Below are 18,264 nucleotides of genomic sequence, written 5' to 3' on the forward strand. Positions count from 1 at the left end.
GCCGTTTCTCACAGTGTTTTCTACTATCAACCTCTCCCATTACACGTTACCAAGTGAGGTTTTATGCTGATAATTATTTTGAGTAATTAGCAATAGTGTCCACTGCCTTTAAATTGATAAGGATTATGTGATGAAGAAATTATGGGCCTCATCATCTGTAAAGTATAAATTATTTGGTTGTGCATGAAGTAAATGTTATTTCAGGCATATGATTTCTCAGGAATTTTACCTGATTTTGTAAAAAGTCTCTTGCTCCCGTCAAATTTTCTTTAGAAGTAAAGCACACACCAAAGCATTGTTTCCAAACCTGTAGTTTTGTATTTCTGGAGATGCATAAAGTCTGTAAACTTCCTGAATTGTAACATTTGAGATGTTCCAGGTGTAGAATAAAGGGGAACCATCCAGCTCTGTGTTGCAGTCACTTTGTGGACATTCCTTTGTTCTGTACTCTTAACTAAAAACCGATTCTTCAACACTGTAAGAAACGCTGTGTGGACCTGTGTACGTCCACATGGTGTTTCAAGTTCCTACATTATGTGAACCTCTTGTTTTCTCGTAGAAGGATTTTGCAAAGAAAATATGTTCGTCACGGACTTTCCAGCCAAAGTGCGCGTCAGTGCGTTTTTTGCGCGGGCGTTGATGACGCATATCGCATGGACTTATGTGCTACCGATACGCGGTTGTTTGGTGTGCATTCGACGCGAGCGTACGCAACACGGCGGGCCAAAATATGAACTTGTGTGTAACAGAGTGAGTCTAGACTGGATTTCCCGGAAAAAAGGTCGTTTTAAAAATGACATTTTAACAGTTAAACCTCAACGCCCAACATTTGTAAACAGTCATATGGAATATTTATGAAGTGTTGTCTTAAATGTTAAGGTTACAATCCAGCATCGGGTCAATATCTCATGAAAATTTATTAAACATAATTATGAAGTGTGGGCACTGCCTCAAGGTTATACCAAAACGTGTACTAAAAGCAGCGGGTCCACGTTAACTTCCGCCCATGGTTTGAGAAAGTACCAAATTTTACAGTTTGGTGCCCCCTACTGTCCGTCTATAGGTTCTTTATGTATGTGGTTAAAACTCATACACCAGCCATATTTTTTTAATTTCTACATTCATCCAATTTGTCCCGGTTATTTCTGATTGGTCTTTGCTGTCAAATTTTGCTGTAACATACAAAAAAATTCCTGTACAGTAGGATTACTGTATTCTTTCTATTTTAATTTTTTAATTATCATTTAAAAAATAACCTTTATCGATTTCGTTTTCTAATAGTGAAAAGTTGCAGCCGCTGAAAATTGCATTGGATATTAATCTTCTTTTTATTTTATTGAATATTCATAATGTAGAATGAATGTGATAAAATTATATTAAATTTCACGAATATTAACAAAGCGTGCAGTTTTAAGATTGTTTTCTTTTGTGGTTGCCAATTTTCCTTGAAAAACTAGCAGAGTGTTTGAAATTTAAGATAAAGAGGTCACAGTTAAGGTCATGTCTAGATATAAAACTAGCATTCTGTTTTCTGTTTCGATGAAAGAAATGAACAATATTGGCAATGTCTTGACATTTTATGATGAATATATAGGATGAAGGGTCCCCAAAGGGTTGAACGCGTTGGGGTACAACCATGGAGCTATTTAAAGGGAAGGTACACGTTTGGTAATTGTCAAGACAAGTCTTCTCACTTGGTGTATCCCATCATACGCATAAAATAACAAGCCTGTGAAAATTTGGGCTCAATCGGTCATCAAAGTTGTGAGAAAATGATGAAAGAAAAAACGATGAAAGAAAAAACACCCTTGTTGGACGAATTTGTGTGCTTTCAGATAGGAATACAAAACTTCTAGCTAGAAAAGTGTCAAAATTACCTTTCTCAAAAACTACGTTACTTCACAAGGAAGTCGTTTCCTACAATGTGTTATACTATCAACAGCTCTCCAATGCTTGTTACCAAGTCAGTTTTAAGTTAATATTTGTTTTGAGTAATTACCAAATGTGTACCTTCCCTTTAATAAGAATGTGAACTACACATCAAACACAAAAGAAGGAAAAAGGAACATCCTGTAATTGTGTTTATTTTTATTATCAAATGTTGAGGTACTTACACTACAGTTTCTATTTCAATTGCCACTATGAAGTTAAAAATCCAAATCATCCAAATAATTAGAAAAGTGGTCGATTAAAGTTTTAAAAGCAAGAAGAAAGATAATGGGTTTTGGCTCAAGCTAAAATTAAATAATAAATTTTCACTTTACCATGAAAAATAAATTAATAATTAACAATAATTAAACGCAGTAACAAATTAAACTCGGGCCCAATATTTGTTAGGAATTATAACATTGGACCCTGTTTTCATGAAGCATATAAGTCTTTTAAACCTTAACATCTTAGCACGGTGGATCAAAATTATAATGTACATACACATAAAAAACAACATTACAGTAGGTTTAAATATAATGTGAAATCGATGTACTCGTCCCAGGAAATATGTAAACTGCACATGGTACATGCGAAGTAACACTACTAATGGGTGCGTTCGTTTAGCTTTCCTGGGTCTACCCCGTGGTGCTCACTCGGGTGAGCCCCTGACGGGAGCTAAACGACACTACTGGTTTTCAAAATAAGGGAACTTTGCGCATTTTTGTATGGAACTTATAGTGGTCTGGCGCATACACGTTTGAATGATTGATCTTCCCGTTAAGGGAACTCGGCAAACTCTGACAAGGGGATATAAACACCGAGCTGATTCACAGAAAACATTGGTGTTACGTCTATGATTATGAAGCGCACAAATCAAGAAATTGTGATTCAGTAACTAGACAACAAACTTATTCTTGTCAAATCAGCAGTTAGCCGAGGGATCAGAATCCAAATCCCTATGATTACAAGTCCTGCAGTCCAGGAGTAACTGGATGCGCTAGAAGTCGAAAGATGGACTGTTGCAGTCGTTTGGAACGGCTCTGGAGCACCTTGATTTTAGACGTCAATCTTGTCATGAGCCGAGCCAATGTAAATGTTATTTTAATTTCTCCTGGCTGAAATTTATTTGGGTCAACCTAGAGTCGCCCCTAACCTTTTTGGTTTGGCACAACTCTGGCGCACCTGTCTGAAATGGGTGTTAATCCTTGGATTACGAGTCAAATTAAATGAATATCTAGCAGCGGGATAACCCAATTGCGATTGCCTTTTTATTTTTTTATTTTTTTACAACCATTTTCCCCCTCCTGTGTATTGCATGATTAAATAATACTGAAGTGCTTCAAGCACTACAACATAAAAGAACAAGATATTTACACATGCTATACTGTTTCAAAATGCAACACAAATACAATCAATTATATGCTGTTGAGCTTTGCTATTTCATTTTTCCTCCACTAGATGAAAAATATGGCGGCACTGCACATAGAGTAACATGCCATTGGGCAAGTCATTCTTGTTTTATGCAACACTTGTGGTAATTTACAGTTGTACGTGATTTTAGTGTCTTTTGCTGTAGCAGTCGACAAGCAATTACTTGTTATCAGAAACATAGACAAGTTTTAATCTGAAAGCTCACTTCTCATACCAGTACCAATCCTCCAGAAATATTTTTCCATCTGAAATAGCACTTCAAGATCTCTAAATCGGCACAAGATCCCTACATTTTTTTTTAAACTAGAGGGTGGAAATTATTGTACTCTACCAGCATCGCTTCAGGATCCCTATATCGCCATTGCTTATTTTGATTGCCACATTCAAAATAATCAAGGTTTTTTGCTTGGTGTTTTATTTTATTTTATGAAAACTTAAGGGTGGGAATGAATATACAGTACTCGTCCACCAAACGTTGATGAACCATAACGGTGTAGGCATAAACTGTATCCTAGCCAAACCTAGCCACAGCCATTGATTCCTACACAGTCCTAGGCCTTAATTCCCTTCAAGGCTTGGACTCTGGCTAAGGGCCCATTCCCTAGTTGTTCCCAGTCCAATATTGAAAAAAGTTTTTTAATTTTCTGATGAAGCTCAAGCCGCAAACTAAGCCATGTGCTCAAATTGTTTTCAAGACTGGTAAAAGTAGAGTCCAGAGAAACAAAATAGCTACATCTGAACAAATAACAGAATGGAAACAATCTATATACTGGTGTGTTGGGAAATAACAGAATGGAAACAATCTATATACTGGTGTGTTGGGAAATAATTCTTAAAACAAACAAAAACTGGGGCAAATCATCGATACAATTGAAAATTACAATAACACAAACTCATAATGGTTTGTCTTCAAAAAGATACATGTTTTGTCTCGAAAAATCAAAATACACCTGGTGGAACATGTTATATATTTACTTTTTTTATCTATTCAATATTTCAATCGTATTCAGACTTTATTGTGTTAAAAATAATCTAAGCCACTTTGATTTCTCAAATTTGAGAATGGCAGAATGTTAGTTCAGAATCCATTGCACAAAAGACAAATTTTTAAAAGCACATAATTTACGCAGTTAAATGTTTAATTGTTACTTAAATTATTGTTACTTAAACAAATTTACCTCAGTTATCAAATGCCCAGCTTATGTTTGTTTGTTTGTTTGTTTGTTTGTTTGTTTGTTTGTTTGACTTGTTATTTGTTTGTATGTTAGGGTGTTTGTTTGTCGTCTTCATGCCTTGCATCAAACAGGATGCAGCTTCATTTACATAATTGTAATTTACTCTGTGCTTATTAAGCTACACTTAATTTCATTAACCTTTATAAATAATTGTTTATTAAAAAATACCAGCAATTCCCAATAGTTATTTCATGACATTATAAAAATTGTTAGTCAAATTTATTACACCTCATACATATTTACAAGATTGTTATGAATATTCAATGTTGTGACTAATTTTTGTGACCACCTGACCACGGCCTCACAATATGCTACGGGTTTGACTGTAAAACCTTACAAGCATGTGAATAACATTCGCAATTGTTATAAGACCAGTATTCGCACGTTGTGTAACCCAACATAAACATAACAAAGCTGTGAAAATTTGAGCTCAGTCGGTCATCGGAGTCGCAAGGAAAATAGTGAGACCAAAAAAAACCTTGCTCATTTTTCACTGTTTTTAAACAACAGAGTGTGGACGAGATCAAAACTTATTGTTTTTCACATTCCGCAAAAATTAAAACCTTTAAGGCAAAACCATTTCCACCATGACCGTCAAATCTGTCGACTTTAAAAGCAGTTTCACTCTACTAATGTTGTGCACAACCTTTTCTGCTAAATTTCATCAAAATTGTTCTCGTAATAAATAAAAAAACACTCCACTTCGAATCTAAATGTGTATGAGATGTAATCAAACAAATACAACATGAGTTGAGAGAAGTTGAGCAATTTGCCTCAAATTGTCCTATTGAATTATTAAAGCTACCACCCTTTATATTTATATCCCCATAGGGAGGAAGTCAACAACCTCTAACAGCAGAAAATAGTTCTCTGAAATGTGATGCGATCAAGCTAAACGAGTCGTTTGTCGGAAATTATGGTGAAACAAGCCGAAGTAGGCCAAGGGTTGAAATTTTGAAAAGTATGGTTTTAATGTCGAAATTTATCTTAGTTTGTTTATAATTGGCATTTGGCAATTTCCATCCTGATAAATAACATCAAAAAGGGTCAAAATAAACAATGACAAAAATTGTGCTGATGCATGTTCAATAAACAATTTGACTTTAAATTTCTTTTTCTCACATCTCTTGGCGTTTCTACTTGCACAACTTAATGGTACCAACATGTGATTTTACAGCATTAAAGCATAGATTAAGCTCTTTTTAAATGTATTTACAACTAAAAAAACACCCTGGGTCGATAAAAGACTCATTTGTTTGATCGCATCATAACTAATGTTCTCCACAATAAAAAACAGCCATTTTGCGCTTTGCTCATTCTTTAATAAAAAAATCATCTGTTTAATGACAAATTGAACATGTTTTTCTACAGAGGTACATGTACTACTAAAAGCCTGTGCGTTGCTATTTACATGTTGACTGATTAAATAGTGGCAGTTTTAGAAGTGAAAACACCCTGAGAGGAAGTGAAAGAATTAAGACAACCAGGAAATTAAAATAATTAAGATTGTATACTCTCGGGGAAAGTGGGACCCTTGGCTTCGCCCTCGGACAAAGTGGGACCCTTGGCTTCGCCTCGGACAAAGTGGGACCCTTGGCTTCGCCTCGGACAAAGTGGGACCCTTGGCTTCGCCTTGGACAAAGTGGGACCCTTGGCTTCGCCTCAGACAAAGTGGGACCCTTGGCTTCGCCTCTGACCCAGTCACAGCGTGCAACAATTGTATACTGTAGGGGTTTATAGGAATAGTTTTGAAACAAATAGGGACCAATCCCAAACAGCAACCTGGGCCCAATTTCATAGAGCTGCTAAGCACAAAAATTTGCTAAGCATGGAATATCTACCTTTGTAAAAACAGGATTACCAACCAAATTTCAATTTGTTGCATATTCCTTGTTACTGGTTTTCAGCTGTTGTTTGCTCATCCTGAAAATCACGTTGAAATTTAGTTGGTAATCCTGTTTTTATCAAGGAAGAAATTTCATGCTAAGCAAATTTTTGTGCTTAGCAGCTCTATGAAATTGGGCCCAGTTGAGAGATTTAAAGGCATATGTATAGTAACATTTTTGCGTAGTTTTACAGACATCAGAAATCAAATTAAAGTAACATCACGCCTGCTTGTACCTGATTGCAACAGCATGAAAGATTGGACTTACTACAGCTCAACCCAAAAGGTTCAAGTAAACGCAAAGTGTTGAAATGATATTTTCCTAATTAAATGTTTCTACGTGTACATTACAAACAATTTTTTTTCTCCATATTTTTACCTTTGCACTAAACAAAATTTGATCAAAATACCAACAATATGTGCTTATTGGGATGAAGTGTTTAAATACATACTTTTGCGGAAGTTAATTTTTAAAAAGCGAGAGGCGATGAGTTTTTGAGTTTGATGGTTTCGGTAATCACTCAAGAATAACAAAAGAGGAATGACGTGGGCAAATTTTGGAGCAATGTACAAAGATACAAAAGAACAAGAAATTGGTCGCTTTATGAAATGTTATTCTTTTTTAAGGCAAGCAACAAAATTATAAAGATAAATTTGTGAAAAGTAGAGTGAAAGACAATGAAAGTAAAACAGTGACTACCGTGACCTTTGACCTTGCGACATCCGGGGCTAAACCAGGACAAGGTTCATCTGTGGAAGTAAACAAAAATGAGCAATTTTGTGATTATTTCCTTAATAATATAAATAGCAATTTGCGGTTAAATGAAAAAAAACCCGACTGGAATTCGAGGCAGCGGCCTTCGGATTTATGTGGCAGCACTCTACCAATTGGGTATGAACCATGGCTTCATGGCAGTTAACAATTGTATGGCTTCTGACTGGCACACTCGAAAAAAGATATTGACAAAATAGGGAGACCGCCAGCATAAGGCTAGATAGAGAGCTCAGTTTGTAGAGCACCGGCAAGTTAAGTCGCTGGTTCAAATCCTGCTGCGGTCAATTTCTCTTTGTTAAACCCAAAAATCATTGAAAATTTACCCAGTCAGTTTCACTTGTAGTGCATTACTTAATATCAACTATAATAAGCAACTATGACCATCAGCCAACTTGGCGCAAGGATTTCCAATCATTCACATCAACAACCTCTACCCTGGCAGGTTACCGTATACTCCTCATAATAGTTTAAGTATGTTACCCAAGAACACAGGTTTCCCCGACAAGGATTCGAACCCACACCTCTGACGACTTGGCCATCAGAATATGATTCTCTCGACTGTTGGCCAGGGCTCAATTTCATAGACCTGCTAAGCACGACAATTTGCTTAGCATGAAATTTCTTCCTTGATAAAAACAGGATTACCAACAAGTTCACCAAGTTTTACATTTGTTGATTATTGCTTGGTACTTGTATTCAGCTGTTGTTTGATTATCCTGAAAATCACGTGGACATTTTGTTGAGAAATCCTGTTTTTATCAAGGCAAAATTTCATGCTAAGCAATTTTTTTATGCTTAGCAGCTCTATGAAATTGGGCCCTGGACACGCTACTAGAACAAAGGTTCTACGAAAATTCCAGAAATTGGATTCAAGTTGGATCATCCCTGATGATACACTTAAGCCTGGGCGACTAGTGCAACTACTGTCAAAGTCATGACTATTGATTGCTTAGTCGAGTCTCTAATACTTGTTTATATTTTATTACTCAATAACCATACCGCCACGTCTACTACAAAAATGGTCGCAACTTCCTGCTTGATGAATCAATTGTGTGGCTCACGACTACTCACGACAAGATAATTTACTTACAAAACAAAATCAGACATCAGTGAAACAATCCTTCAATTCTTCCAGCATAGATTCCGCCTGCGGCAATGCATCTTATGAATACAAAAATGGCCGCGACTAGTGTCAAAGTCGCGATTATTTGAGGCGCAAATTAGTCTAGTAGTTAATTTCACTAGTCGCCCAGGCTTAGATACACTAGCCTGTTACGATATGAAACCATTGAAATGAATTTGAATAGCTTACCTGTTGATAAAGATTTGACTATCTTCATGCACCTATGCCCACAGCCATTGGAGCAGCACTTCTTGCCATAACCGCAACTCTGGTCACTAATGATACAGTCTTCTGAACATACTCCGATAGAATCGTAAGCTAGCTTGGGACATTCCCCTTCATCACCGGGTTCTGTAGATCAGACAAGATTAGTACAGTGTTTCAGGCTACAAATTCCAATAAGAGAACTCTAATCAGAGCGTTGAAGTGTTGTACTATAGTCTTACAACTAACACCTCAACTCAAAATATATATTTATAATAATAGTAAAAAAGATTGATTTCATAAAGTGCTTAACCACAGCCCTAGGGTGTCTCTTAGCACTTCAAACATTATTACCCCTGCAGCTGACTTCACGAAACGCTAGGATTAATCCTATCTCAAGTTAGGACGAGTAAACCCGTCCTAACTCAGGATGGGTTCAATGTGTTTGTAGGTCTTGCGATTCGGAATTTAACTCATCCCAAGTCCTAAGATTAATCCCTAAGTTAGGAAGAGTTTGGTGAAATCGACGGCTGGTCACTGGGCCTTAAATCATTCCTGAAACCATCTCAGCTCCCTGGAGAGTATACAGCCAGTGCTACGAGTTACAAAGCTCAAAGCTTATCAATCACATAAACCATCTCTTCCCTCACAATACCCATTTTACCCCTGGGTGGAGAGAAGCAATGGTAAAGTGTCTTGCTCAAGGACACAAGTGTCACGACCGGGATTCGATGAACAAAATTTATCTTTACCCACATCCAGATGAAGCACCAGAGCCGTAGCATTATATTACTTTCACCCTTACAGATTTTGCCCTCAACTTTGTCAGTGGTCGGCCAGCGGGACCAGTTAGCTTGTCATTTACTAGTCCACCACCTTTTTCAGAAGTCCATATTTCAAATGAAAAAGGGATGCTTTTCAAAACAGCGCTAGCCAGTCGGACCACCTAGAGTATTTTTTGACTGGTCTTCAGGTGTTTTAAAGGCACTGGACACTAATTGGTAATTACTCAAAATAATTGTTAGCATAAAAACTTACTTGGTAACAAGCAATGGATAGCTTTTGATAGTAAAAAAACATTGAGAGAAACGGCTGTACGGAAGTAATTTTCCACGAATTTGACTTTGAGACCTCAGAATGAGATTTTGAGGTCCCGAAATCAAGCATCTGAAAGCACACAACTTCGTGTGACACAGGTGTTTTTTCTTCCATTATCATCTCGCAACTTTGACGACCAATTGAGTTCAAATGTTCACAGGTTTGTTATTTTATGCATATGTCGAGATACACCAAGTGAGAAGACTGGTCTTTGAAAATTACCAAAGGTGTCCAGTGCCTTAAGTGGCATTTGGCAAGCGAATTACTGCTAAGAAAGATCATTCATCCCTTCATTCATTAATGGTTTATTCTTACTGGAAATAAACATACATGAAGATTACACAATTTATTGTGCATTGCAATAAAAAAAGAGTCTGTGGTACCAGTGTATCAAAAAACAAACACACAAAAACATGACTGATCGCTGCTTACCACTAACTGTAAGTTCCAGAGTTTTTCCACGTTTGGAACCTCGAGGACATAATGATCCGCAGAGTTCTTGACAAGACGGGCAGACAATCTTTCCTGTGTGGAGGTATTCTGACGACGTAACCCTGATTGCGATCGACTGACCTTCCCAGGAGCACAAATAGTTTACCCCCTCTATGGTGATTTTAAGGCCATCTTTACCACAAGAATACTAACAAGAAATGCGTGAAGAAAAAAAAAGGAATTTATTGACACCCAGAAGATAAAGCAACATTAACTGCAGCTAAAATATAGGATTCAAACTGCCTCTAGCTACTGGGCAATCTCGGTGGTCTAGTTGGTATGACACTGCTCTGGAATAGACCCTTCCCATGAAATATGTAAATTGCACATAGCGCGTGCGCACTAACGTTTTGGTTGGCAAAATGAGGGAACATCGCGCTGTTATGTACACGGCTAATGGGTGCGTGACGCAGACGCGATTGCGCGTCTGCTTAGTGCACAACTCTATGGCGTTTGCCAACCAACAGGGTCTGTACGCATGCGTGAATGTGATTAGCATATTTCATGGGAAGGGTCCATTGCAAAGGTCTGGGGTTTGAATGTCTCCCGAGCAATATGCATGTGATTGTTTTTACAGAGCTTGGGAAAGTAGTGAGTGTACAAGGCTAACACATATCGGTGTATATGAGTAAAACCCTAAATTTACGTTTCTGAGATACTTTTCTGTTGGTATTTGGAAGAATGAGATCGTTCCCATTGTCTGGTTTTCAAAAAAACATACCATACAAACAACCAGTGAACAAATAGCGCCACAAGTATTAACAGGTTGGCATGCTCAACATTTTTAAAAGGGCAATTCCATGGTTATTCTGGTTACCTTTTGGATGTACTTGTGAGGTTCCTTGGGCTGTAATTACCTTACTGAAAAGGTTTAATAACTAATATCCCCGTAGAAGTTAAGGTAAACCTAGACCTACTTCAGCACCAAAGATGAGATCCAGAAAAATGTGTCATGTATGATATACAAGACACACAAAATTGGTAACTCATGATATAATTCTTGAAATTTTTTATTTTGCGAATGTTTTGCAGGAGTTTAGCACAGGGCGACGGATACGGATTATTCCTTGCGAATTTGTGGCGTCAAAATTCATACAACATTCGCAATCACAGGAAGTATGAACCAAGGCTTAACCGTGGAATTGGCCAAAACAAATATAACTTGCAGAAATAATAATTTGGGGGGCTAATCGTCCTTACTCGCAGCTAGAGCTGAATTGCGAAGGATGCGGCTACAACGTTTTCGAGAAGCAGGCATGCAAGAAATGGAGTAAGGAAGGTGGATAACAGATGAATATGTGTGCTAACCTGGTAACATCCTGCTCCCCATGTTTGCTGTGCTTGATATTGATCACACTGTGACTGTCGCCAGGCTACCCCGTGCTCTACACACGTTGACCCCATCCCATAATACTCTGCGGCTACATTCTCACTTCTACCTGAAATAGTCAATTGTAATTGATCACATTTGTGATATCGCAGAGTTTATAAAGTCAGATGGTTAATACAGTCAACTAAATGGACACTATTAGTAACAACTCAAAATAATTATTAGCATGAAACCTTACTTGGTAACGAGTAACGGGGAGAGGTTGATAGTATAAAACATTGTGAGAAACGGCTCCCTCTGAAGTGACGTAGTTTTTAAGAAAGAAGTAATTTTCATCTGAAAGCACACAACTGCGTGTGACAAGGCTGTTTTTTCTTTCATTGGTTATATCGCAACTCCGACGACCAATCAAGCTCAAATTTTCACAGGTTTGTCATTTTATGTATATGTTGAGATACACAAAGTGAGAACACTGCTCTTTGACAATTACCAATAGTGTCCAGTGTCTTTAAGAAGATGAATGATACTGACAATAACTATAGTTGAGGACTTGCATGGCGAGGTATAAATATACATTTGGTTTAATAACCACAACGATAATAACAACAAAGTTTCATACAGCACACTTATCCACCAAGGTGCTCGGCAATTCCAAACAGCAATATTTTACAAGATTTCCAGCCTTTTAGGGCTCCATTCAAAAGACAAAGCAATTGTGATAAAACGTCTTGCTGAACCCCAAAACCACAACCCAGACCCACAACACGAGTGCACCGTTTAAACACATCACTCCATGCGTCCTTCGTACTTACTTGGTGTATTTGCTGAAATTTGACACGTTGTAGATTTTTTAGCACCACTTGGTTCTTTATAATTAAATTGCTGCAAAACAATTGAAAGGAATTTGATTCTTTAATGCAACATAACATTTTAACAGAAAAAGGAAATGTTGAAGTTTATTGATAACAGAAATACATTGTCAAGCTACAACTGGCACGTAATGGTGAATGGACCAGTGAGAACTGGCTCTCGATCATGCATATGAAGAATTTTACATACCAGTGATAAATGAATGTCTTAATTTCTATAAAAAAACAAAACTGATCTTTTCTCCAAAGATTGTTACAGGCTTCAAGGCACTTTTGAAAAATATTTTGTTTCATTACCACACATAACTAACAATGATATCAAGTTTTTTAATAAATATTAGTATATACCAACCTGATGAAAAGGGCAATAATCTGCTAACTCAGACGTTCCGCCATATTTTGCTAAATCTTCGCTACTAACTCCCGGCAATGAATCAAAATACTGTAAGAAAAGAATACAAATAATTAAGTTGGGAAGCAAAATACACCCCTAGCATTGGCTGCCATCGTTGATGAAACGTGCATGCATGAAAGGCTTATCAGCTGAGAGATATTATACGCAGTGTGTCCACGCTTTCGCTGTCTGTCATCAAAGATGGTCGTCAATGACGTCATGTGCAGTCCGTTGGTAAACAGAGCGTTCAGCCTCATTCATTTTGTAGGCCTTCAAAATGTTCTATTCTAGACAGATTTGAGAACCCAAGAGAATGGATACAGTGTAAAAACATTTCCCAATTGTGACCTGGGGGTTGTTGACTTCCAACTTAGGGTATTTTAGATGACATAAAATGGTCCTATTTACTGGGAGGTGTAGGGGCAATTTTTAAGATTGATGCCTCAGACGTTTGGAAAATTACACTGCGGGTTAAGCGGCGTTTTTTTTTTATTTGGACAGTCCCAGGGACTCCCCAGATCAAATTAAGCAGAGGATTCAAGTTCAAGAGTCAATGAACAATTTTCCCTTTACTGCAAAAAAAATGTAAGACTTCTAAGTATTTTTCGTGTTTTACAAATATTTAGCATTTTGCATTGTATGCTAGGGATTATTTAATGTGGTGAAACCATGGATATGAAATATAATAGATGTTAAATTTGCATCGGGGATAAAGAATATTATTATAATTGTTATTGTACTTTTTTAGCTGCCTCTAAGCTACCGGGCAACCTCGGTAGTCTAGTTGGCAAGACACTGCTCTAGAATTGCAAGGGTCCTGGGTTCGAATTCCACCCAAGTAATGTGCCTGTGATATTTTTTAACAGGACTCCGGAAAGTACCGAGTATACAGTGCTAACACACATCGGTGTATGGGCATTAGTGCTGGGCGAATAGTGAAATTTTGGTATTCGGTTACCGCTGGCCAAGTATCCGAAATTAACCGGATATTCAAATAGTTTTTTTCCCGCTAGAGGGCGCCTTCTTAAAAAAAAGGGGGGGGGGGGGGGCTCTGTTCGTTTGTGAATGAGATCTTTTGAGCGGATTGATATTAGTTTTAGACAGTGTCTAATTTAAAGATGGCGATTTGCTTTTTCTTTTGATCGTGATTGACTCTACGTGAAGGAAAACTTTTGTAATCTTTGAAATGTCATTGTTTAAACTCTTAACGGAGGTGCGCATAGTTAAATACTTAATTTATGCTGTTTTATGCTGTCTTAATAGAAGTGTCATAAGGATTCAGACAAAACATTCCTATCAGTTGTCGCCCGACGTCCGCGGATATTCGGATATTAAAGAATATCCGGTTACTTGGTTGTAATTACAGGACTATCCGGTTTATAAATAGGTATTCGCGCCCATTGCGGACATACGGTTAAGAAAAAAAAGGCATTTGCGGTTACAGATAGGAAAACCTATTCGCCATTAACCGGATATTCAAATTATTCGCCCAGGCCTAATGGGCATGTAAATGAAGTCATGTGACGTAGTCTCCACTGTACCTGATATTTGGGATCCAAGTCCGTGCTGTATTGATGTAGATTACACAGAGCTACTGACTTTCTACCCACACTGCACGTCAATGTGAATGGCTCTTCACGTATTACATCACAAAAAGGGCTCAATTTTTCCTGACTGTAAAGAAAAAAAAGGGAGAAAAACAATGACTTTTTGGGGGGAACTTGTCAGTTGACCAAAAAACAAAACAAAGTGGCCAAACTTGAATGTTAAACTCATTTAATTGCATTGTTATACCATGTGTATATATCTACTCTGCTTTGTAGTTTTGTTCTTTGAGAACTTGTTTTACTATTTATTCTATTATTGAGGAGTAGATTTCAGAATTCAGGAGACTACTTAGCTATGAAAAGAGCTGTTCTGCTTTAACTACTACCTGGGTGGAAGGTAGGAAATCGGTCGGGACTAAACTTTCACCTAGTGAACTTCTCGTTATTAACTTCAATGCCGCATAGTGGGCTCTTATTGGTTTCAACATTTCAACCAGATTGCTCTAGCCGTCGTAGAGGAATAAGAAGTCTCCCGAATTCTGAAATCTACTCAACAGCAGTAGAATAAATAGCAAGAGGAGTTCTCAAACAACAAATCCACACAGAGAAGTAGATGGATACACAACCTGAATATACATTGATACCTAACCTGAATGCTTAGAACCCATATGCTTTTACATTTCAAACTTTTAAAATTTGTAAACCTCACTTTGGTTCAACTATGCCAAGTTTTTTAATTTAATTTTTTGTAATGAGATATCACCCAAACTCACAAGATCGAATGGCCACTTCAAGGTGAAGGCTACACTTAATTGATTTGGGCAACCGACCCAAATCAACTGTCACCAGGGACACGTTGCCACCTGAGGCTGAAAGTTCACAGTCCATAAGGCACTAGAAGCCCTGTTGCTAGAGCAGAATGCACCACCTTCCAAACTTGTCCACAAGATGCCTTCGTAAAAACTGTAATTATTTTCCACAAGTCCGAATTTATGCACAACAGGTACATTTAGTTGAATAAGTTATAATTCATAGGAAATCTAAAACGTTCTCGACAAGACACGAGACACAACTCCACTTACGATTCGCGTTGTTTATCCATCCAATATTTACAGCTTTTTCTAACAAAATCACATCCAAGTCCTTTGCCCCAGTCCAGAGGGTCAGCCATGTCGTAATTGGGTTGGTACCATCCCGTGTCCTCTAAGACGGCTAGAGTCAGACGAGAGAAGACGCGCTCATGGGTGTGTGTCCCGGTCATAGCTTCATTCTGTCAAACGAACATAGTACTGTTTTTTCAGAACAAAGATATTGACAAACTGGAGAGACCCCAAACATAAGGCTAGATAAATCATTTGGTAGATCACAGGCACATTAATCCGGGGGTAAGATCCCTGGCTACATGGCAGTTAACAACTCTCTGGCTACTGACTGGCACCCTCAAACAAAGATATTGACTAGGGACACCACTAACATCAAGGTTTAAGGTTTATTTATTTTCCAAAGTATTAAACAACAATAGACATTATCACTCAAGAGTGATCAATTTATAGAAACCAACTTTACAGTAAAGATATATAGCAAGAACTAACTGAAAACAATTATGAGACTGCAGAGGGATCTATTTTAGAAGCAGAGCTTGTAAGCAATGGTCCCTAAAGACATGCCTTTGCATTGAGACAGATAATATCATAAAGCTAGATAGCTCATCAGTTGGTTATAGTGGCGGCACGTTAATCCGGCGATTGTTGGTTCAAATCCAGGGCCCAATTTCATGGCTCTGCTTACCGCCTTTCTTATTCCCCGCTTACGTGCAAGCGCCGAATTTCTGCGCTAGCCTTGTAAGCGTAGAATGCCTAGTAACGTGAAGTACGCACGCGCAGAAGCCAAAATTCGCCGCAAACCTGTGAAATACGCTTGCCGTAAGCACAGAATTCCCTGCTTCCGCAAGCGCCGATTCTGTGCTTACGGTAAGCAGAGCCATGAAATTGGGCCCAGGTCTAGTCAATTTTAGAACTTTTGTTGTGACTTCTGACTGGCACACCAAATAAAAGTATTGAAAAAATAGGGAGACCACAAACATTTCATACTGCTGCTCAATGGCCCATTTGTGCTTACTTTGGGAGTTTCCATTTCAAAGCAAATGTAAAGCACAAAAAGGTATGCCATTCTTCCAGTGCTTACTGTATGAAAATGAATGACATACCAATGCAAATCCATTGTTAACGTGCAAGCTGGCTACCTAATCTTCTTGCCAACCTGTTTTAACCTCTGTGGGCCCTACCTCAGAAAAAGCCCATCATTATGTTTTCAAATGCTACATATTATGTGGGTTTTCCTCCTTCATCGTGCCATATCACCCGCTAGCTCTGCAAACGTCTCTAACCCCTGGGAGGGAAACACCGATCCGTGGGAAAAAATGGCGCACATCTCAAACTGACTATTTCTTCATCTTCTCTAAACAAGTACATGTATCTAATTGGGAGTCATGGCACTAGTCACTCTTTTAAGAGTCCCTTGGTTTCATTACCAGAAAGATTTACCAATACTAAACCTATAGAAAGGTTTGCAGTAACACCATGTCATGACTATCTCTAATGAGTTGGGGTGGTTCTAAAAAGAACCGTTGGTTTCAACTCGACGTTTCGATCAGTATGTTCTGATCGTCTTCTGGAGAAAGCTGACGGTTCTTTTCAGAACCACCCCAACTCATTAGAGATGGTCATTACATGGTGTTACCGCAAACCTTTCTATATCGAATTTCCACCATGCAAAGTTTCAAATCCTACTAATACTAAACCTTACCTCCAGAAGTCTTTTTTCAAAATGAGTTAATTTTGTTCCGTAACCTCCGTTGTTCTCTACTTCCATTCCAACCATGACTGGGCAGTCAAAATGCGCTCTAGCCTCCCTCTGTAAATTTGTTTAAAAATTCATTTTAGTTTCCCTTGCTACTTTATTATAAGATCATCATTGAAACCACTCAAGGGTTAGATTACAACAAGGCTCAAATTAAGGACACTAGAGTTTTGTAGCTCATAACATCTTAAATGGAAAGTATAACGTTGGTTTTTTAACCAATTGATTATTTTAATCCCATATTAATGTAGATTATACAATCATAATAAATTGTGACAATTTCATTTCAAAAGGTAGTCCCATTTTTAAGAAACCGCAGATAATCAGGAGCAATTATGACCATACAGGAAGAATAATCCATAATTGGAATACAAAATCTGAGAGATGTTACTGTCTGTAACGCTTCTCAGAGTCAAATTATTGGGGATAAAAACTGATACTTTTCCATAACCACAATTTCAAAGTGAAATTATTCTCAAAATGCTTTGAACTATCAAAATCTGCGCTACTCTGAAAGCACACAACTTCGTGTGACAAGGGTGTTTTTTTTCCTCCGTTATTATCTTGCAACTTCGATGACCAATTGACATCAATTTGTTCTGCCGTCGATTTCACAAAGCTCTTCTTAACTTAAGACTAATCTTAGGACTTAGGACGAGTCCCAACCCTGCACTGTAGCATGCAGACCTTAAGATTAATCCTAAGTTAGGACGAGTTACTCGTCCTAACTCGAGATAAGACGAGTCCTAACTCTTTGTGAAATCGACAGCAGGTTTGTTATTTTGTGCATATGCTGAGATATAACAAGTGAGAAGACTGGTCTTTAACAATAACCAAAGGTGTCCAGTGTCTTTAACAGATATATGCAATGGGAGACTTTTTGAAAGCTCTGTCACTAGAGGGCAGCAGACCTACCAGGTAAGGGTGCACAACTCCTATAGCAAACAATGGTAAATGCTAAAAATTCAAAAATACTCCACAAATATTTAGAAGTCTCTCAGCCTCTTGAAAACTAAATCAGATACATTGTCATACACTAAACTTCATATTTCTTCTCAATTTTTTTGTAGGTCAGCATTTTGGAATTTTTGCT

General features: G+C 37.8%; 1 protein-coding gene across 1 annotated transcript in view; it reads right to left on the bottom strand.

Annotated features, from left to right (window-relative positions):
- Positions 1 to 6,561: 6,561 nt before the first annotated feature.
- LOC117287931 (leishmanolysin-like peptidase) overlaps positions 6,562 to 18,264 on the bottom strand; it is a 37,210-nt gene continuing 25,507 nt past the window's right edge. Inside the window, exons 9-17 of the mRNA XM_033768567.1 lie at positions 17,118 to 17,225; positions 15,395 to 15,582; positions 14,307 to 14,439; positions 12,724 to 12,813; positions 12,315 to 12,384; positions 11,481 to 11,611; positions 10,113 to 10,320; positions 8,568 to 8,729; positions 6,562 to 7,230 (exon numbers count right to left, since the gene is read on the bottom strand). Coding sequence (XP_033624458.1) covers positions 7,121 to 7,230; positions 8,568 to 8,729; positions 10,113 to 10,320; positions 11,481 to 11,611; positions 12,315 to 12,384; positions 12,724 to 12,813; positions 14,307 to 14,439; positions 15,395 to 15,582; positions 17,118 to 17,225 — 1,200 coding nt within the window. The 3' untranslated portion in view covers positions 6,562 to 7,120. The remainder of the gene's footprint in view (positions 7,231 to 8,567; positions 8,730 to 10,112; positions 10,321 to 11,480; positions 11,612 to 12,314; positions 12,385 to 12,723; positions 12,814 to 14,306; positions 14,440 to 15,394; positions 15,583 to 17,117; positions 17,226 to 18,264) is intronic.

Source organism: Asterias rubens, chromosome 3 (assembly GCF_902459465.1).
Source record: "Asterias rubens chromosome 3, eAstRub1.3, whole genome shotgun sequence".
Lineage (NCBI taxonomy): Eukaryota > Metazoa > Echinodermata > Asteroidea > Forcipulatida > Asteriidae > Asterias > Asterias rubens.